A 21,899-nucleotide genomic window follows, 5' to 3' on the forward strand; every position below is an offset into this window, starting at 1 on the left:
TCTGGTTTAAAATAGAAAAATAAAAATAAGAAGAGGTCTATCTTGAGATTTACAAAGCTTTTAAGCAAACTTCATTCTAGCAGTCAACAGTCCAGTAGTGACTTACAGCCACTCTTACATACAAATCATTTCAAGAATGATTTTGACATGTACATAAATATGAAATACATATCTACAAAATAATCAGCATTAACTGAAACTTCATGGATCAGGAACATACTGTGTACACTGTCTCAAAGTTACTTGTAACCATGTGAGGAACCTTATGAATACAAGGATGTTTTGTAAAATACTATGAAATAATTTATAAAATAAAATTAATTACTTCCGCTTCAAGTTACAAAAATCTGGCAAGACTGAGGCTATATTCAGTAAAATTTACTTACTAGGCTGAACAACAATAGAAATAAACTTGACTGTTACCCATTCCCTAAAGATGGTAACACTGATTCCCTAATTAAAATATCATGTCTTCTTATAGCTTGAGTACATAAAAATACCAATTACATTGCTAAATTTGGACGCATCAAGAATCTAAAATTCAGACTGCATCTCAAATAAAATTACTTTATATTTTTTGTACAAATATGCACAGAAAGGAAACAGAGATGAGACAATTGATGCAATCCACATTCCTGGAGTCTTAAAATGAAGAAAATTGTGAAAAAATAACATGTTTCAGAAGTACATTCCTGAGCTGCAGCTGACTGCAGAAAAAACATAAGTGGGATAACAACACAGGGAAAAAAATGGTGTGAGTTCCTTCTTCTCTGGGCACCAATTACCTGGACTGTCCAGTTGAGATGCTCCATTCCTCTCGCTGCCCAGTACCGCGCGATTTTGACTTGTCTTTGCCCACAGGATCAGCATGTTTTGAGGTACGTTTGGCAGGAGGAGATATGTGGCTATCACTCAAACTAGCATCACTACCTTCATCTTTCTGAAAAGAAAAAAAGCATCAGATCTTACTTACTTGGCTCATTTGCAGATACTCTTACAGAAAAAGGGTAAACTTCAGCTCAGTAAGAGGAAAGTCTCTGTCAAACTCTTAGTGACCAATTGGTGTGCAATATTAAAAGTGTTTATTCTGAAAACACTACCAGAAGCTATGAAAATATTTAAATGCAAATATTAAACTTCTATAATAGTTTTCCTGTATTTCTGAACAAGTATCATTTGTGTAACTCATTGTATTTTTATGTATCATATACAACACACTGCTATTCTCACTTGCAAAAGAGCTAGTAATGCCTTAAAGAGAGAAAAGGACTGTGAAAAATTAAGACACTTAAAACCACATCAATTATTTATTCTACTGATGTTGTTTTTGTCTTTAAAATGCTTAAACAAACAATCTTCCTTCCTGTAAGAGTTTTCCTGTACCTTGTTCTACCCATCAAACTGTCCCACACATAGCCAGGACATGCCCAACACGTTCTTTAACAGCATTATGCACACTAACCACATTACTCTTAACACCTTTTAAAAAGCACCTGAACAGTACCAAAAGGGGCCTTTTTTCCATTGCACTCATCAAAGGTAACAGAGACAGAAACTCAAAGATAGTAGCAAGGGATTATTTCAAAGTTGTACACAAATATAGACAGCAAACTTCAGAGCATCTGCTTCTATTTAGGTGAACTACCACTAGAAAACAGAAAACCAGGATTGTATTAACTACAAATTTTAGCTCATCAAGACAGTCTTGATGCCATTCAGTGGGACCCTGGACAAACCTCATGAAGTTTAACAAGTCCAAGTGCACGGTTTTACATCTCGGTCCAGGCAATCCCAAGCACAAGTACAGATTGGGTGGAAAATTGATGGAGAGCAGCCCAGGGAAAAAAGACCTGGGGGAGTTGCTTGACAAGAAGGTCCCCACATTGTGCTCCTGCAGCCCAGAAAGACAAAAGTGTCCTGGGCTGAATCAGCAGTAAAATGGGCAGCAGGTCAAGGGAGGGGATTCTCCCTGCCTATGTCCCCACTCCTGAGATCCCACCTGGAGTTCTGTGTGCAGCCCTGGGGCCCACAACATATGAAGAACATGGGCCTGTTGGAGTGAGTCCAGGAAAAGTCACAAAGATAATCCAAGGACTGGAGCAGCTCTGCTGTGGAGACAGGCTGAGAGAACTGGGGTTGCTCAGCTTGGAGAAGGCTCCAGGGAGATCTTACAGAACCTGCCAGTAACTAAAGGGACTCTAAGAGAGCTGGAAAGGGACTTTTTAACAAGGGTGTGTATTGACAGGACAAGGAATGGTTTTAAACTGAGAAATGGCAAGTTTGGGTTAGGTATTAGGAAGAAATTCTTCCCTGTGAGTGTGGTGAGACACTGGCACAGGGAAGTGTGTGGCTGCCCCATCCCCAGATGTGTTCAAGTCCAGATTGGATGGGTTTTTGAGCAACCTGGGATAGTAGAAGGTGCCCTGCGCATGGAAGGGGTTTCAAACTAGATCAACTTTAAGGTTCCTTCCAACCCAAACATTCTATTATTCTATGATTAAAAAACTAAACATTCTTTATTGCAACAACAGAGAACCAATTTTTAAATATTAAGGTCCAGGAATTATCAGTAAGAACTTGAACTATGACAAAGAGATAATTTTACTTAAACACAAGGAGATAACCACAGAAGTCCCATTTGTTCATCAAGCTTAGTAACAACAACAATCTGATTTGTACTTCAGATACTTCAACATCACGTACTCAAAAAATTTTTAAAAAGATAAAGCTTATCTTTTAAGAGAGGAAAACAGAATATCACAGCACAGTATTTACAAAATTAAATCCAAATGTATGGGTGCAGTTTGACAAGACAGCTCAGCACTTCTGGGACACAGGAAGAGCCCATGCACTCCCTTGCCTGACTACACAGCACCACTCCAACCTCCTTGGATCCTCTTCTCATGTTTCTCTGATCTATCCATTCAGCTTACTAAAGCTGCAAAAGCTCACTTTCCTTCTTTTAGATGAACTTCCTACCTTGTCGTGATCTTAATCATTTCACCGAGGGATCAGACAAGTACAAAAGACAGTAACCACTACCATTCCTAAATACAAAACACCTGCACCCTGCATAGCATTATAAAATACATGGGCAGCAGCTGGATGTTTTCCATAACACTCTGAAACAACAAAATATCAACTTTTTACAGAATTTTAGTAGCCTTCTTATTCACTTCTGAGCACTGTAAGTATTTGTGCATATACTTTCTGCTTTATTATCAGTTTACTTGTAAACTTCAGAGAAACACAACCCTGCTTAGGTCAATTTTAGTAACTGCTTTCTGAAACTGCTCAAGCTCCCCTGTGAAGGATAGAAGCAGAGTTTCAAGGTAAGCCACAGAACCAGTTTAAAACCGGCTAAGCAAGACAGAGAAAATGAAACTAGGAAAGATTAAGCTTTACAAGGGGAAACATTAAAACAATTTGCCAGCAGTAAAATTAGTAATGCACAGGTTCCTGTATTCCATCTCCACCCCTTTCCATGCAAAGAGACAAACTTCTCCGAGTCCCCTATCATCACCTTTCTCTGCATTTCCTCCAGTGCCTTGCCTCTGGTCCCAAGTCTCAAGTTCAGCTAGGATCTTGTCCTGTCAGCTAGCAATTAAAACACAATACTGGCAATGGAGACAAATTCTGCTACTTGAGGTCTCTCTCTGCTACAAATATTCATAAAATTCATTGAAGTTGAGTATCTTTGAGAACTCTAATGCTGTCAAATGAACATATACTGGCAAATAGCTCCAGAAACTGGAAGAGCAGGCTGTCAGTGTGATCACGTGAGCGATCAGTTCCTTGCAGCTGCCTAAGGAACCAGACTAGCAATTAAGGGGTTTATTTAATTAGGTTATTCTTTGTTTAGGCTATTATTTTCAGCTGAGCCTCACTTGTCTGCATATTAACTCTATGCACAAACTCAGCAAGTACAAACCAAGTTAAATCTTAAGATACTCAAGCCCAAACACTAACCTACATTTGAGTACATGCTGTGTAAGATGCACTAACGCAGAAAATTATTTATCATGAAGTAGTGACAAAGCTACTACAAAGTTGAAATCACTGAAATTTTAAATACATTACCAAGAATCCAAGCTCCATTTTTCAGTTAACAGGCAACTTTAAAAATTCAAGCTCTAGGGAATGAAATCAGACTACTATCCAGAACCTTCACTACCCACAGTAAAATACAGATATAGTTTTCATAACACTCAAGAGATTATCCAAACTGGGATACACTAGAACAAGAAAGAAAATTAATTTCAGTTTGGGAAGTCTTTACAGAGAGCAGTCTATCCACCACTTCCTCCCATTTATAGCAAACCAGGTCTAATGATTCCACAGCAGTCAACTTGCTCCCTCAAGGAACTGGGTCTCAAACCATTTATACCTTTAATGATTAAAAATAGCACTTCAGTTTCAACCAGAAACTTATTACTTCAGAGCAGATATCATTAAAATGTTCTGGGACTAGAAAAATATGATACAAGCATCAAACTTAAAAATTAAGAAATTAATAATGCAATTGCAGAAGTAGGAACGAACGCACTGCACTCAAAGCTCCTAATGAAACACTGGCACTGAAGCAAACGCACTCACATGCTGAGAGAATGCAGAGAATATGAATTAATAAAATCTTAATCATGTCAGAAATTGCCTTCAAGCATACCAAAGCAACAAAGAAAAAGCAAGCAGAGAAAAATAAAAAAAATTACTTTACATAGTGTCAGAAGGTACAAAGAGAGAAACAAAATTTAGTGCAGCAGAAAAGAGAGACCCAGCAAACTCCAGGTGTGATCCAGAACAAGCAGAACCACCTCTTACAGAAAGCACACTTGCTACAAATGAGTAAGGAAATAACTGGCATTAACAGGATACCATCCAAGGTCTAGAATGGCAAAACACAGTCTTATCTTTGGATTCGAAAGTAAAATGGAATGAATGTGACAGCTGACTGAATATCACAAATCAGCTGTGGAGCTAAGATTCAGTTTAGGCAGAGGCAGTGGGGGGAAAATGGTAACACACACCTTCACTGAAGGCACTTGAACAATGGTACCGATAGATCTAGAAACAAAAGCTAAAATTAATAATAAAGCAATAAAACATCTATAGCTGCATATTACCTCTATGCTTTCTCTGCTTTGTGTGAAAAGGAAAAAGACAGAAACACTGTTTAATACCCATCTATGAGCAAGCTACAAATACACTGGTATACATTATTACCTGTAGTCTCTTCTCTATCCATCCCTAAATTTCAAAACACTAATTTGATACTAACAGAGCTTTATTTAAAACATGTAGAGTCTTTAAGTTTTGGAAAACACAAATTAGAAATCAATTAATAAAACTGGCCTTTTCCTTCTCAATTTATCCTCTCAGAACAGTGACTATACAGGTACAGTCTTTCAGCAAGTCTGAAGAACACGCATAGCAGGGGAGTACTCACTGGCAGTGCCTTCAGGTGTATCACAGGAACCAGCTGGCTAAAGCATGACATTTGGTTAATTCCCAAGTTAAAATACAAAGATTACTTATAGCATCTTTGAAGGGAAAGGGTAGGGGGGCGTTGGTTCTTCTCTTTAAATTTAATCTCCTGGCTAGCAGAATTACCAAAGAACTCTTCTTAAACTGCTGGTCTGAACACCCCAAAATAATCCTAATCCAGTAGTCTTGGATACAGAGAATGAGTACAAACCATCTCTACCACCGGCATCTCCAAGCATGTGAACACAAATTCACTGAGTTCTCAAGTAAGAGATGATATAACATTCAAACCACAACCACACCTTGCAATTTCTGAAAAAGACTGTCTGCTTTGCCACAGGTTCGTCTGTACTCAGACACAGGCATGCAGACATGAATATCTGAGTTATCCACCGTGGTCAAGCGCGCTGTCCTCGCCGTGCAGTTTGTGGGGCACGCCCTGCTGAGTGTGCGCCACACCCTGAACACTCACACCGCTGCTCACACAGCTCCTCACTCAGGCAACTTCCCAACCCACCCTCTTCAACGCTGCAGCAGCTGCTTTTTTCTATGGCCTCTTCCCATGTCTAAGACACGAAATTAATGCACTGACATTCAATCTTCAGCTGACCAATGCTATTGCTCTGCCTTTTGTTCAATGCACAAATAGCTTTTCTTTTTAACCCACTAAATAAGCACAAAAGACCCTGAAAGTTACTTTCTCTTAATAATAATGAAATAAGCATTTTCAAAAAATCTGTTTCAGCCACAGGTTTTCAAAAACCTCTGCTTCTAACTTCAGTTAAATCCTAGCTTCTGATATTGAAATATAACTTTTTTCACTTCATTTGACTCCCTAAAAAGACAACAATTTCAGACATGTCTCAATCTTATTTTTAGTGACACTGGAGAAACTAAATCCAGGTACCCTGGTTATTTCTAACCTTCTATTTTCTAATTTAAAATACATTTTTTGATTAACAACACATCTTCTTGGATGTCCCAGATTATTAGTCTGGATTCTTATCTTAAAAACGCAGTGAAAAAAACTGGTGTGCCTTTTCTCCTACCAATTCATGCAAAGTTCTTGAAATGAGCTGTCCATCAAAAGATCTCAAATACTCAGGGCTCTTTAGTGCATTTAATAAACTTTTATATCCTACAGTATAAAAAGATAAAATTGTCTTTCCAAACTGAAACAGTTATTCACGAAAAAATGTGACTGTGCCCCCAGTACCCCAATTAGTTAAGCTCATGTCTCATCCTTGCTCTTATATAACTGTTCAGTTAACAAATAACTTGCTTTCACTGAAACTACAATGCATTTCAAACACCAGTAAAATATACCAAAAACATTGTCTAGCTGTCTGTCCAGAGATTCTGGAAAAGCCACTTGTTCCTTTGTGTATCAGTTTCCGCAAAGGTAAAAAATATGGATTAAAACATTAACTCCTAAAAATTTAATTGCATTAAAGATCAAGATCGACTGATGAGAGTTAAGAGCCAGGTTTTGCTAGCATTAAGCTAATGCATTTTTAGGCTAGGCATACTAAGCAGTTTTAAAAACTCAGAAGGCTTCACAATCTCTTTGAGATTTAAGTTTTGTTTGGTTGCAAATTCTACATACTAGATCAAAAATATTTTTTCATGATTTGATCATGTCACCTGACCAGAATCTAATAAAGCCTTTCAAATCCTATTTCTTTTTTTTTTTTTTTTTTAAGTTCACCATCAAAAAAATTCTCATGATTTGATCATGTCAACTGACCAGAATCTAATAAATCCTTTCAAATCCTATTTCTGTTTTTTTTTTTTTTTTTTTTTTTAAGTTCACCACTTTACTTTATAGCTTTTTAACCAAAAACACAGGGTGGGGGAAGGAGTAAAACCCTCCTTATGCTTGGTACAAATGTTCCAAGTAGTTGAAACTCTCTCATGCTCAAACCAGGTACCACACCTTGCCTTACACATCCATAATATGCCCTAATTTCAGGATGACACACCACACTACCCACTCTCTCTCCAGCACCAACACATCCTCACAAGCTCCTCTCTTCCCCACCCCAACGCACATTTTCCTGGCAAATGCCTTCAGCCCCTCATGTAGGGGAGAACTGCCTGACTGCTTAGTGGGAAGAGGTAAGACCTGATACACTTGTCTGGGGAAAGAAGGTAACATGACTGAACTTGAGGTTGAGCATAATGCAGCACCATGTATTTGTGATGGTATATAACGTATTGCTGCAGGCTGAACATCTACCTTTGTGTCCAAAAAATCCAGTGTGAAAGCACTTTTACTTCAAGGCTGGACTGGATGGGGCTCTGAGCAACCTTGTCTAGTGGAAGGTGTCCCTGCCCATGGCAGGGGGGTGGGAAGAGATGATCTTCAACATCCCTTCCAAACCAATCCATTCTGCCTCAGCCTTCAAATGACAAGAAGCTGAGAAATAAATGTACTGGGATTAGAGCACATTAACTACCTTAGTGAGAACTCCAAGTTTCATGAAGGCCATGAAGCGTTAACCTTGCTGACAGCTTGAAAAAAAAAAACATCAGCTTAAAAGAACACATCTCCTGGTTGCAGTTCTCTAATTTCCACTTGTTTGCACACAGTCATTTATCAGACATTGGCTCTCCACAGGTGTTAAGGAAAAATAATGTTCATGCTTAAGTGCTTGATGATCTTGGAATAAACAACTATTAACGATGTATTTCATTAGTGGTAATGATAGTAAAGAATGCCTCAATTGCAGGATGATCTGAATCCTTTTAACATTCAGCTTCCGTACTTTTTTTTTCAGTGAACAATGCTCATGTCAATAATAGCCACTAAGAACACAAAGAATAACACCATCTAGACCTTTTCAGAAGAGTAAATTCTTCACCATTTGTTTATATTAAAAAAAAAGAAAACAAACATGTTTCTAACACAGGAAGATCTGCTTTATTATAACAACAGATTTCCATTTTGTTTCCTGAAACTCTTCAACCCTAGAATTCAGGTTATTTAAAAAATATGAAAGCTTTTCAGAAAAGCTAAAAGTTTACAAGTTAAAAGATAAAAGTTTACAAGTTACAAGCTGCGTTAATTAGGGATTTTCACACCTGCAACCATTTCCTCTGTTACAGAAAAAAGACACCTGTTTGTACCCACACTGAGTGAGTGCCTGTCAACAGCATCAGTGTGACACACAAAAAACTCTTGCAACCTCCAGGTTACTTGGTTCATGCATGAAAGGGAGAGTGACCTAGAGAGCAGCCTCTGCCAAACTGTGACAGAGGCCATAAATAGCGAGCTGAGGTTTATCCTCCCATCATCAGCAGCCTGGCCAAGCATTTCCACCGCGAGCGCTCCTCTCTTCTCTGTGCCTTCACCAAAATTAGGATGATACTGTGAAATTTCAGCTGATAATCAAATCAGTAGGATGGAGGGGAAGCAAGGGAAGCCAGGGGATGTGGAGAAGAGGATTACTTTCAGCTGGACCAGTAAGGTGATCCTGATCCCGCTGATCAAATGGCCTGGCAAGCATTAATATTGGCGAGTCTGTTGTTTTCACAACTGCAGGGTTCACAGCCAGAGCTCACAGCTCGCAGCACATGTGAAATCACACACCTGCAGAAGAGCAAGTCCACTGAGAAGAGTTCTCTACTTGCTGTATGGGGCCCACACCTCACTTAGAAGTATTTCTAGTAAATCCATTTAAAGGAAGTTTTTTTAAAACCACTGATCCTCCTTATTCAATACTGAAGGAATAATAAAAGCAACACATTTTTAGTTAGAACTACATTAACTATTTCTGTGAGTTTCTAGACTCTGTTAACAAAGACTGTTAAAGCAGAAATTATATTTATGTAGTGAGTCGAGAATCAAGAATTATTACAATTCTGATATGGAAAAAATGAAAACATTCAAATGTTTTTTCCTACTGTCAGTCATGGAAAATCCATCTTGTTTCTGCTTAACAGTCACATCCTAAACAAAGCTTACAGGACACAGCCTCCTTCAATACTACTGTAAACCTAAATAAAGCCACATAGTTATCTAAATGAGGATAGCAAAGAGAAAAACAGAGTGAGAAGCCCTGAACCAGACTGCTCCCCAAGGTTTGGACATGACCAGGAAATAGACTCAGTAAATTAAGCAAAGAAGTGTCTGTAGCAAGGGCAACTAGGAAGGTGGCCTTCTGTGTGGATAAAAAATAGGATTATAAAACACTTCTGCACCCGTAGCTGCAGTGCACTTGAAGACAGTATTTTCAAAAGAGAAAAAAGAAATTCAAATTGTGTATAATTGTGATAAAAGTCTTAAAATAAATGTACTGAAATTTAAATAATAATAAAAACAAAATTCTAAGCCTGAATGATACATCAGAGAAATAACAGAGAATAATTATTAAGTATTTGAAATGAGGGATTGCTGAAGCACAGCAACAAATTTCACTGCAAGTAATCTCTTCCACATGTAGAGAATTAACAGCTTCTTCATTTCAGGTTATTTAAATAGCTTGGCTCAACTATTTATCCATTTAAAACGAAGAAACTGACTGGAGGCTGGAGAAAAGCAAAATGCCCCCTTTCCACATTATGAAAACAACCAAACCAAAGCATCTGCTCCAAGTGCAACTGGACACAAACTTTCTATCAAAGCTTTACACTAGCTGGGCCATCAGCAGACACTACTAGAAGCACAAAGGTAAAACCACAAAGTTCAGTACAGGCTACAAGAACTATGGAACTTGAGACATTTCAAAGTTCTGTATAGGAGAACCAAAGCTGCCTCCTTCACAACTAGTTCGGCTGGAGCAGAAGCTATTACAGCATACACATACTCAGTGCAAAATGAAAAGGCTTACAGAAGATTTGACATTAGTCTTAAAACTGGTCAAAAAGTTGCCTCTTTTAGTAACTACCAAGTAAAATGAAACTAAATTTATTCAGAAAAAAAAATCCAAGAATGTATAAATGCAAACCAACACTTGAACAATTTAAACCAGAATTAATGGTTAAAATAAACCATGAAAATCCCATCAAAGGTAATGAAGACAATATTTCAAGAGTGAAGTCAGACTGAAAAATTGTTTGGAAAAACCAGCAAAGCATGAAGTGTACACAAAAAAAGCATAAAAACATATTGTCAGTTCCTTTTGCAATAAATGGGTTCATGAGTGATATTACCCACAGAAAAAAGTAATCCATTAGAGCTAAAACATCTAATAAACAATCAGCAATCTTTCAAAGGGTCACAGCTAAAAAACAGCACACAAAATTCACAGCAATTAAAGCCTCAGCTCATTGATGCCTGCTTGCTGCATGCCTTGTTTTGAGATGGGTTTTAGAAAGTTTTACAGAGAAATCATTTAAAGCATCATTAGACTGGAATTAAAACTTTTTCACAGCATAGCAAACATTCATCAATTTAGGGCAGGATGTGCAAAACCATACCACATGCAACTGAAACTGCAGGGGGATAGAGGTGATCAGAATATAATTACCTGAGCTAATTATCTTGCATAACCCCAAGCTGTATGCAACTCTAGCAAAATTGTCATGGGCTGTCTCACAGCCACGGGTCAAACCTTCTGTTTGAAGTTCAGAGACAGTAGTTGGAGAAACAGATTTTATTAATATTACTTTAGGACAAGCCCGATGTTCAGAGGAAGCAATGCAGCACACAAAACATCAACACCATTTCCTGAGCACTCTTTGGAGGTCTTATCCATTCACTGGATTGGCCCTTGGATTGCTTCCTTTGAAGGCTCTGGAACAGTGTGACAGCAAGGACAGCCAGCTTCGAACAGGATGCACCACTGCCTCCCAAAACAAACCACGGACACTTCACGTGTCCTGACTGCTGAGAGCAGCCCGGACTGATCTGGCATGATATGTAAGAAGAATTCAAACTCAGGACAGCCCTTCAGAACCACAAAAGGATCACAGATGCCAGCTGTATGGTATTTTGACAGAATCCTGAACAAAGCCTGCTTCCAGCAATTGCTCCATTTCCCACTGCTCACAGCTGTATTAACACCATACAGCCAAGGAATGGCCTGCACGACTCATTTTAGAACACTGATTTTTCCCTGCTAAATCCCAAAAGAGCAGCAGACTACTAAAACAGAAAGAACCCGAGATTTTATTACACACCAAAAAGATGAGCTTTCCTGGGAATCTTCCTTTAAATTGAATTGTTTGGAATAACTTCACAAGGCTTTGTATTTCAGAATGTATTTCAAAGAACTGCAAAAGCATTAGCCTCAGCACCTTCACTGATGCTACTGCAAACTCGAACACAAAGGCAATGCAGTTCTTTAAAACACAGATATTGGACAGGAGCTTTATGCACAGGTGGCCAGCAAGCGTCCTTTATCCAGCAAAAGAAGGAGTATCTAACTTTTTCTTATAGCTTTATTTTAAACACCAGATCGTCCAGAACACCATGAGACAATAGACAATATTGCCAATCTGGGTCTTTCACAAGGGAAAACTTGATTTTTAGAAAGCTCTATTGGTTATGTGTAAAAACAGCAATTTAAGAGAAATCACAGTAACTTTTACATTTTCTATGTTTTCAACAGCTGACCATTAAAGGCTTTTCGAAGGGTAAAATATAGCAAAAAGTTTACGGTACAAAAACTGAAATTATCATCCAGAAATCAAAAAACACTTCTATTGCTACAGACTGAGAAACTACAGTGAGAGTTGCTGAAGCACACTGGCATCACAGGGCACAGAAACGCTGCTCAGCTCTGTACCTTCGCACACTGCAGCCCCTGGTCGCTCCCATTAGCAATTAAGTACAATGGAGAGCTCTGGGTTGCACCGCGCAAGTTGAACAATGTTGGCAGCACTACTTTTAGCGAGGATCATGCCTTACAATTATCACCATGCCCTCAAGTAGCTCTTAAGGCACTGCTAATGCTTTCTTGGCTAATTAAATTAAGCTAACCTTGTATACATTTCTAAAATGTCTAACTAGTACGCTGACATGATTTAAGAGTGTTTATTTCACAAATTGTGATCAAATTCTTGATCAACACTTTTGATTTGTGCTTTGAGATGACTAAGAAAAATAATTTCAATTGCCAAAGAAGTGTTGCCAGCAATCACAACTGAAAACATCAATAGATACAAAGTGCAAATTTAACCACTTGTGGTCACAGAATCCTCAATTTTTTTATAGTGTGAATGAAGTTCACTGAACCTATAAAGCCTTGTGTTAAAATTCTGTGTCTCTGTAGAAGATTTTGATGAGTTTTTGTCAGAATGCTTTAATACAAAGCCAGAACACTTCCCAAATTTTAATGCCCAAAAGAAAAAATCTGTATTTGTATACACATATGTATAATTTGTATAACAACAGAATATATATTTATGTAAGCATAGCTTCAAAATCTACTAACTAGCATACAAATCAATCCTGGAAACAGGAAGAAAACAAAGCCCAGTTTTTCCCCTCTGTACCCTCCCTATGCACTCTGCTATGACATCATCTCAGACAATAAACTTCTTGGCTCCTTGATCCATTTAGTGAGGGATTTTGTTCATTTTAATCTGGCTTCTGGTAAGCAGACAGACACACATGTATTCATCTCCATCACTGACTGCGTGGTCGCCAATCAATAATTCAAACCAGTTTACTTTTCAAAGCCTGACGTCATTGCTTTCTCCAAGCTGAGTGAGTACTACTGAGGGAATACACTGAACATGATAAAGGCGTTTAGACTATTACAGTCCATTTCCACAAATGTTGCCTCCAGATTCAGATCAAACAAAAAAGGACACTATTCACATACTACTCAGCATAATATTGAAGTAGAAGACTAGAAACTTAAGTTCTTGGGAAAGGAGAAAGTCAAGCCTATCCTTATAAATGTACGCAAAAAACCCAAACAAATTGAAAAAAAAAAAAAGTATATCAAAAAAAGCCAAGTGGAAAAAATAAGAAGGAAATAGATACAGAAGAGGTAGCAGGCAAGTCCTATCCCCTGTTTTGGTCTACTCAGCATCTTACAGGATGCCATTAGGTCACTAACTCAGTTTTTGTTGCTAATAAGCAACAGACAGATGATCTTTTAAAATACATTCTGAAAGGTGGCTACAAACAATCCCACTGAAGAACATTTCTCAGGGAGTCCCAATCAAAAGCTCCACGCAAAAAAATTAAGTTACACACTGCAAACAAGAAGCGTCCCATCTCTGCCAGAGCTCCAAACTCTAGCTGCCCATTAACCCGATTAACTGCTGGTAGCAAGGCTGGTTTCCTGATGTGACACCCAAAAGATTTAGAAAGGACAGACTGTTCCAGTCAACTGCAAAAAAAAAAAAAAAAAGAAAAAGAAAAAACCAAAAAACATACAACTGCGTGAAGACGATCCCAGCACGCTCTCTGAACACAGCCTCACTATCTGTCTCCCGACAGTCACTTCCAAAAGCAAAGGCTTTGTCTCCCTACTGCTATACTTATTCATGTCCTAATCACTGAGATCCTTCTCTGGCACTACTTCAAGAAGATTCAGAAGCTCAGAAAGACACTGTATTGCTGACAGTACTTACATCTGAAGAATAAAAAGAGTTGTTCAAAAACAACTTTAAAATACAGTGAGATATACATATTTTATAAAACACACTGGATGGGGGAAATAAGAAAAAACCTTCTTGGATAACTTCTGCTCATATTTGGCAATTACATCTTAAAAGGAAAGAAAAAATCTACCTCAAACACATGAGATGTATTGTGAAATGAAACAAGTTCATTCCCATACACCAAAATTTACATTTAACTTCAGAAGAAATGCTCTTTTAGAAGTGTGGGCAATATCTTGAGAAGTATTTACCATACTTTACACTATTTTGCACAATCTCCTTTCCTTACACCATGACACTAACATAACTGCAATGTTTTAATGATTTGTAGTAAAAAAACACTGTTATGAATTAAAAATACTTGGAAAGAAGCCCAAGCTAGTTTTCTTAGCAGCAGTAAACTCCCTGACAAGTAAGCCAGTAAGGGTTACTTCAAACTCTGCTTTACAAACCACAAGACCCACGATATGAATAAACAGAAACTGCACACTAGAACAAGCAGAACAGCTTTTTACAGCTATGGTGCTGCATCCCCAGGAGTCCACTGAAATTAAACAAGGAAGAAATAGGGAACAAGGAAAAGTAAGATGGGGGAAGGGAAGAACAGTGAAGTATGAAAGAACTGAAAGAGAAGCACAGAAGGTATAGGGTATCTCATCAGTGATTCGTATTTGGTTTAGTATTTTAGACCAAAGGGATGGGTAGAAGGTTTTGTGAGAATTCCAGGTGACATCCTTCTGACATGCCTTTGGCTGCTGCTGCTGTTTTTTTACTCTGCTGATTAACTTCCTCCTCTGCACGGCAGCGACATGGTCAGTTGGTGCACGGCTGTCAAACACCCGGACCCTCAAATTTCACTTCCATATTTGCGTTGCTTTTATTGATTTTTATTGCTTTTATTGAAAGACCTTTAAAGCAATACGTGAAGTTTCATCAACCAAAGAAAAAGTCCTGCCTACAATTCCTCCTGTGGGAGGAATTTCTTCACAGACAGGATCATTAAACATTGGGAACGGGCTGCCCAGGGAGGCAGTGGAGGCAGCAGCCCCGGAGCTGTTTAAGGAAAGGCTGGATGTGGCACTCGGTGCCATGGTCCGGTTGACAAGGTGGTGATCGGCCATAGGTCGGACTCGATGACCTCAGAGGTCTTTTGCAACCTCACTGTGATTCTTCGATAATTAAAAACAAAAATTACAGGTTTTGTCAACAGAGCTGTTTAGAAACAAGGAAGAAAGGAGACTCCCGAATTCCTTCTTCAAGTTACAATTTACCAAACGTTAATTCTCCAAATCGGGCTGTAGAATTTCACTCGCAGTTAGCCCGTCTAACCCAAGCAACCACAGCGAGTTCGGCTGGGAAAGCATTCAACTTAAACTTGACGGCAAAAATCAAACCCCCCGTTCCACAAAAAACGGGGCGGGGGGCTCTCCCGAACACCAACTTCCTCCCGTCGCAGCCGCCAGCCGAATCGAGGTCATTTAGGGAAAAGGCAAAAAAAAAAAAAAAAAAAAGGCACACACACATACATAACACACACACAAACCAAACCCGGGCCGAGGTTTATTGCGAAGTTGCTGCGGGCGCAGCTCCCAACTTTTGTCTGGCGGCGGCAGCGCCGGGCGCGGCCGCAGGGGGAGCCCCGCGCCGCCGGACCCCGCCGGACCCCCGNCTGTCAGCGGCCCCCGCCGCGCCGCCGCCGGCCCCACAGGGACTGCGGCTCTCCGCAGCCGCCCCCCGCGTCCCTGCCGGCTCCGCGGTGCCTCCTCGCCGCGGGCTGCCCGCCGGCCCCACCGTCCCTCCGACAGCCGACAGCCGTCTCGGCACCCGCCCCCCGCCGGCTCCCGTGCCCGCAACCCCCCCCGCCGCAGCACCAGCGGCGCCGTCCCCAGCGATTCCCCGGCCTCGCCGCCTTCCTCCCTCCGGTCCCCCGTGGACACGCCGGTCCTCACCCGCGCTGCCGCCGCCTCCTCCAGTCCGGCCGCATCTGCCTTGGTGCCCCTCTTAGAAGAGCGGGTGCGGGACGAGATGAAATGGCTGCCGGCCCCGGCCGCCGCGGCCGCCGCTTTGCCCAGGGGGCGCAGAGAGCTCTTCCTGGTGTTCACCATGGCCCCGGCGAGGGGGGACACGGGGGGCGCCGCCGCCGCCGCCGCCGGCGCGGAGGGAGGAGGGAGGGAGGGCGGACAGGCGGGGGCTCGGGCAGGGAGGGGAAGGGGAGGGAGAGGGGGAAAGGGGGGAGGAGGGAGGAAGGAAGAAAAGCCCTCCGGGGAAGCCTCTCTGCCGGGCAGAGACGCAACCGGAGCCGCGCCGGCTCCTCCCGCCGCTGTCGCCGCCGCCTCTCGGGCTCAGCCCGGCTCTAACTGGCCGCCATTACTGTCCCTGCTCCCTTTCTCTGCTCGCTCCGCGCCGCCCCCGCCAGTCGCCGCCGGGGGGCGCTGCGGCCCCGGCGCGGCCGTTCTATCCCGGCGCCGCGCGCTCTATGGGCTCGGCCCGGCCCGGCCCGGCCCGGGGGAGGTGGCGGCGGCCGCGGGTCCCCGGGGAGCTGCTCCGGCCCCGGCTCCGCGGTGGAGACCGAGCGCCCACACAGCCTCACGGCCCCGTCGCGGCCTGGAGAGGCGCCGGCCGGGCCTGGCCTGGCGTGACCCCGTGGGGCGGGGGAGCCGCGGCCGCCGCCGCCCCCTGAGGGCTGAGCCGAGGGCTGGGGAGTTCAAGGGCAGGGGGAGCGGCTGCCCGGGGCCGCGGGCGGGGAAGGGCAGCGCAGGCACCCGGGAAGGGGCTCGGGCGATCGTCCTGAGGGGCTGGAGCCGTCGGCTCTGCTCGCCCAGGGAGGCTCTTGCCAGGAGCTGCCCGGACAGCTTGGGCGAACAGATCTCCCGAGGATGAGATCTCCATAATTCCCTGTGGAAAAGTCTTTTCACAGTCCGGTGAGCCTCATATTTAAGAAATCGCCTTGCTATCCAGGCTATCGGGGGCGCGTCCTTGCTTCTCCCATCGCGCCAGCCACCAGCTACGTCCCCTGTGTTTTGCCTCAACCTGCGCTTCATGTTCCTTGCTCGGTCCTTGGAAAGCTCATTTCTCCCACCTGCCTCCTCATCGCACATGCATGTCAGAGGGGCGAAGAATACAACTCTACACCGGATGCCTAAATGCTTTTAAATTACTCACAAACTATAACCCTTCAGCCTGTTCACGAACCCGATCCCTTCTCACCGATGTAAGAATCATTCTCTCACCACTTGTTGCCCTTTATAGAACTTATAACGGTACCTGCACATATGCCCAGAAACCAAAAGCTTTGTGAAAGAAACATAGTTGAGGAAGACAAGCATTCAGCTGTAGGTGACAAAGTCTCAGCCTTTTTATTTTCACACTGACTGGTCCGGCACTGCTGGGCAAGTCATTTCAGTGCTTCTTACTTCTTTTACCAAAAAGAATAGTATCATGAAATTACTGAGCACGTGATTCTGACTGTTAGGCTCAAGCAAGGTTTATCAAAGTATTTTTATGTTTCAAGATGGAAAGTGCGATAATCTTTTAGTAAAGAGCAATAAATTTAAAAAAACTATTATTCTGTTTTACCTGCATACTCCCACATCTTTCTCTTCAAGATTACAGTCTGTAAAAGTATGGTAGAATGTGTACTTAAAAATAGAAAATATGCAACAATGATATCAGGCTTTATAAGAAGAAAATCAGCTTTTTAAATATCCAAGCAAAAAGAAAAATACTGTGAATAGCAGCAAATTTTTAGTTCTATGAGATACTCCAAAATACAGCGCATTTCAGGGTGGAAACTGTAATGTCTCATCTGACATTCTCTGTTTAGAGCTTGTAATCTATATTAGCAACCATGCTTCATCATCCTGTCCCAAAATCTCCAGTGTCCTTCAAAACTAGAGTAGTTTTGAAATCTCCATGAGATTGGTTTTGGTAGGTTTTATATTCTTTGTTTCTAAATTTATTTGTTCAAAGGTTGTGAAGGGATGTAGTAATTTCATACACTTGTAGGCTAAATGAGTACAAGGGGCTTTGTGAATGGTATTTGGAAATCACATCCTTTCAGCCTTCAAAAGTAGGAATAGAAGGAAACTGCAAGAGACTGTCCCTTGCCAAACACCAGGAGATATGTTCAATAACAGTATCATATCATGTATATAATGATAAATAATGTACTTTAATATTTCTGTCCTCTAGTACTGATAGACCATGAAACTCAGATACGGTTTTCAAATTCAGTTGGTCTAGAAACAAATGTTGATCTTCAAGTTCTTGTACTCATCACAAAAATATCCCCATGTTGGGAAAACCAACAGATGAGTGGCCCAAAAAAGGGCCCAGGCTGCAGCAGTTAGAGTGAATGTCATAACTCAGGATTGCAGTCATTGGCAGGGCTCTTTGGGGAAGCTTGCATAACATCTGCTTGCAACATGCCTGATTCAAACCAGCACTCTTCCTCTCATGAACACCGAAGACTTTTTAAAAGTAAAATAAACTTAGTCAATATGCAAGCAAACTGATTTTCCTGTGTACCTGTCCAGATCTGCTTGAAATAACAAAAATTCCCCAACTCAAAAGCTATTTATTCAAATGTTCTAGATATTTATATCACAGTTGTGTCCTTTTTTTTTTTCTTTTGTGTTCTGATCTCATTCCTGTGAGCCATACCCAGAGAGCAGTCTTTACGATGCCAGAGGGACTACTGTGGAGAGATTGATGTAGTTAAAAATCCCTGATCTCTGCTTTGAACATTTGTAGTGCTTCATTCTCATTATGTTAGCATGGTAGGAAACATGGAAAGACATGCTTCATTTTGGATGTTTACTCCCTGTGTTGTTTTTCACAGATGGTTTTATTTACAGGTTTCTTAGTTGTCTTGTTCCTCTTAGAAGGTGTGGCTGGTTATTTTGACTGAAATAGCTTATGGCTTTATAGCTTCCATGTCAGCCTCATCACCATTTTTAGTACTGACAATAAAAATAAATCAATCATAAGTTACAAGGTTTGCTTGGTAGCTTTGATTGGATTTTTTTTTTTTAATGCAGAGAACATGTTAACATAGGATTAATATTTTATATCACACATACTTAGAGATTTAAATGTGGTTTTACAATGAAAGATGAATTACTGTAGAAAGGGATTTAGAATAATTTCACTAATCCAGTAATTTACTTGTTCCCATTTTTTCTATCTGTTGTTGGTTCAAGTGTCATATGAAGACAGAACAGCATTAGAAACCTATTTAGACTCCCTTCAGCACTCTACATGCAGGAAAGGCTTGAGTGAGAAAAAAAATGTAAGAACTCTGAGTAAGCAAGAGACAAAAAAAATTAGGGGAAGAAGGACTGAAGCCACATTCCACTATGTATTACATTAAAAAAAATGTAGAGCTCATTCAGTTTCAAGATTTGTAGTTTTGTCTTACAGAAGGATGTCTAAATGCTTCTACAAATAAAGGCCAATAGGAAGGACCATATTTCAAACAGAACCAGTTTATAATGAATGCTGAAGCTTACAGCAGTGTTCAGTGTCCTTTTACCTCCAGTTGCTCAGAAAAGAGATTAAGGTATCTGAAAAATGTATTAAGAAGAAGGCAAATGTAGAGCTCATTCACTTTCAAGATTTGTAATTTGGTCTTACAGAAGGATGTCTAAATGCTTCTACAAATAAAGGCCAATAGGAAGGACCATATTTCAAACAGAACCAGTTTATAATGAATGCTGAAGCTTACAGCAGTGTTCAGTGTCCTTTTACCTCCAGTTGCTCAGAAAAGAGATTAAGGTATCTGAAAAATGTATTAAGAAGAAGGCACACCATCTGCCAAGGCAGGTACACCACTGGGAAATTGGAAAAATATGAAAAATTACTTGAGCAAAAGAGTCCCTTTCCATTTAAAAAGAGTTGGGGAATGAAGTCATATCGGGACATCATGATGTAAAAAGACGTTAAAAAATTACACAGGATGGAAAACCTTGTTTGCTGCATGAATGACATTTCATGACACAAGAAATATTAGGAGATGGAAGATTTTGTTGTCACATGTACCTATTTTACCAGGAAATCAGGAATTACAACAAAAGAAAAAGTCATTCCTCCCTTATTCAGAACTTTTGCAGACTTTCTTTCTAGTAAGGACCAGAGGGCTCTATTCAGTGAATTACCATTTAAGAAATATTATGGAAGATTTTGTTGTCACATGTACCTATTTTACCAGGAAATCAGGAATTACAACAAAAGAAAAAGTCATTCCTCCCTTATTCAGAACTTTTGCAGACTTTCTTTCTAGTAAGGACCAGAGGGCTCTATTCAGTGAATTACCATTTGCTTCAATCATAGGCAATTTACCAGAGATTACTTTGCAATATCTCTGAATAGCAGTAACATTCCAAAGAATGGAAATCAAATCATCTTTTCAGGCCTCTATTTATAAGCTCATATGTGTGCCTTTCAATCATGCTGTCAACTCCTCCTGGTTTCAGTTGAATCTTGAAATAAAAAAAGATTCACAAGAGATCTTGCTTTTGTAAATGCACCCTAAGCTTTTTCCTGAGGGGCATGTTAGGAAATTAAGATTGTGTGGTTACTCCTTTGAGAACTGTCCATTATGAAGACAGGCCCATGGGATATCAGTTTGGAAACTTCAAAAAAGCAGTGTCCAGGAATCAAGATTGGTACTACATTGAACTGGAACAGAGAACATGATACAATCACTCCACATTGCAGGCATTTTGCTATTTATAAAAGGCTCGTTATTTGAAGACTACCACTGTCATTTAAAAATGGGTAATAGTTATGATTTCAAAGTAAACACTTAATGTCCAGCACACCTATCTGAAGATTGTTTTCCACACTAGATAACATCCATGCAACTTGAAGAGGGATCAGAGAGTAGGTTTCTTAGAGAACATTAAAAGAGAGTGGTAAAACTTCCCTCCTAATATTTCAAAATTATCTTGCCATCACATCTGGCCATTAGCTTCCATAATATTTTTCCTGTTGAGCTAAGGTCACAGTAGATAGTTTTTCTAATAATAATAATTGTGTGAAACTCATGGGCTGATGATATTGCAGCCAGGCATCTGCAGGGTCTGTTTTTCACTATCATTCAGGCTGTAAATTACTTCCATCTTGGACAAAAGTGGCAAATCATCTCACTTTGGTGCTTATGATCATTAATCATATGAAAGTAGCACCGCCAGCCTGTTACTATGCTGGGTGATGTATAGCTTTGTAGTAAAAACCAGACTCTGTCCTAAAATGCTCACAATAAAAGTAGGCATTTATGAACACGTGTGTAGATAAGCTTCAGCACCACACAAATGCATAATGGCTTGATTAGGATCACATGGCAAGCTCATCAAAAACATTATTGGTTCATAAATCTCTCTAGTCCTCACACACAAACTTAGGTTTCAAAGTGTGGTTTTTTGTTCCTGGTCCAAGAACAAGCTCATAAAATACACCACTATGTCATCGTTGTAGTTTCACTTAAAAGTGTCTTTGAGAATTCACGATACATTATTTCCAAATGTGTGTTATCTGGTACAAACAGTTGCTCAGGCTGCCTTGAATTTTTCATGGGCTTATGCATTTCACACTAACTTTAAAATTGAAGCTATATTCAATTTTCTTGTGTATTTACAGTCCAAGGGTCCAGCAATGTGTGGTTACTTCTTTCAATGCATGGGAATAATACCCTTGTCATGAATGCTGATTCACCCATGAAACAATGACTTGCTTTTCCAGTGCATAGCTGACTTCCTAGAAACATCAGTTCCTTAAGCTACTCCCCTCTGTGTGGCAGCCTAGAAGGTTTAACATTACTTCAAGGACCACTCATCCTATGCAGAGGAACGTGT

The 21,899-nt window shown here is 40.6% G+C and overlaps 1 protein-coding gene across 3 annotated transcripts in view; it reads right to left on the reverse strand.

Annotated features, from left to right (window-relative positions):
* The window catches only part of ATAD2B (ATPase family AAA domain containing 2B), a 76,090-nt gene extending 59,629 nt beyond the window's left edge, over positions 1–16,461 (reverse strand). For 2 of the 3 annotated variants that reach the window (XM_039721658.1, XM_039721659.1), the window contains exons 1-2: positions 15,996–16,461; positions 786–940 (exon numbers count right to left, since the gene is read on the reverse strand). In XM_039721658.1, coding sequence (XP_039577592.1) covers positions 786–940; positions 15,996–16,151 — 311 coding nt within the window. In that variant the 5' untranslated portion in view covers positions 16,152–16,461. The remainder of the gene's footprint in view (positions 1–785; positions 941–15,995) is intronic. The other variant, XM_039721657.1, reaches the window with a different exon arrangement.
* Positions 16,462–21,899: the final 5,438 nt, after the last annotated feature.

The sequence above is a fragment of the Passer montanus genome, unplaced genomic scaffold (assembly GCF_014805655.1).
Source record: "Passer montanus isolate IOZ18808 unplaced genomic scaffold, ASM1480565v1 scaffold46, whole genome shotgun sequence".
NCBI classification, from domain to species: domain Eukaryota; kingdom Metazoa; phylum Chordata; class Aves; order Passeriformes; family Passeridae; genus Passer; species Passer montanus.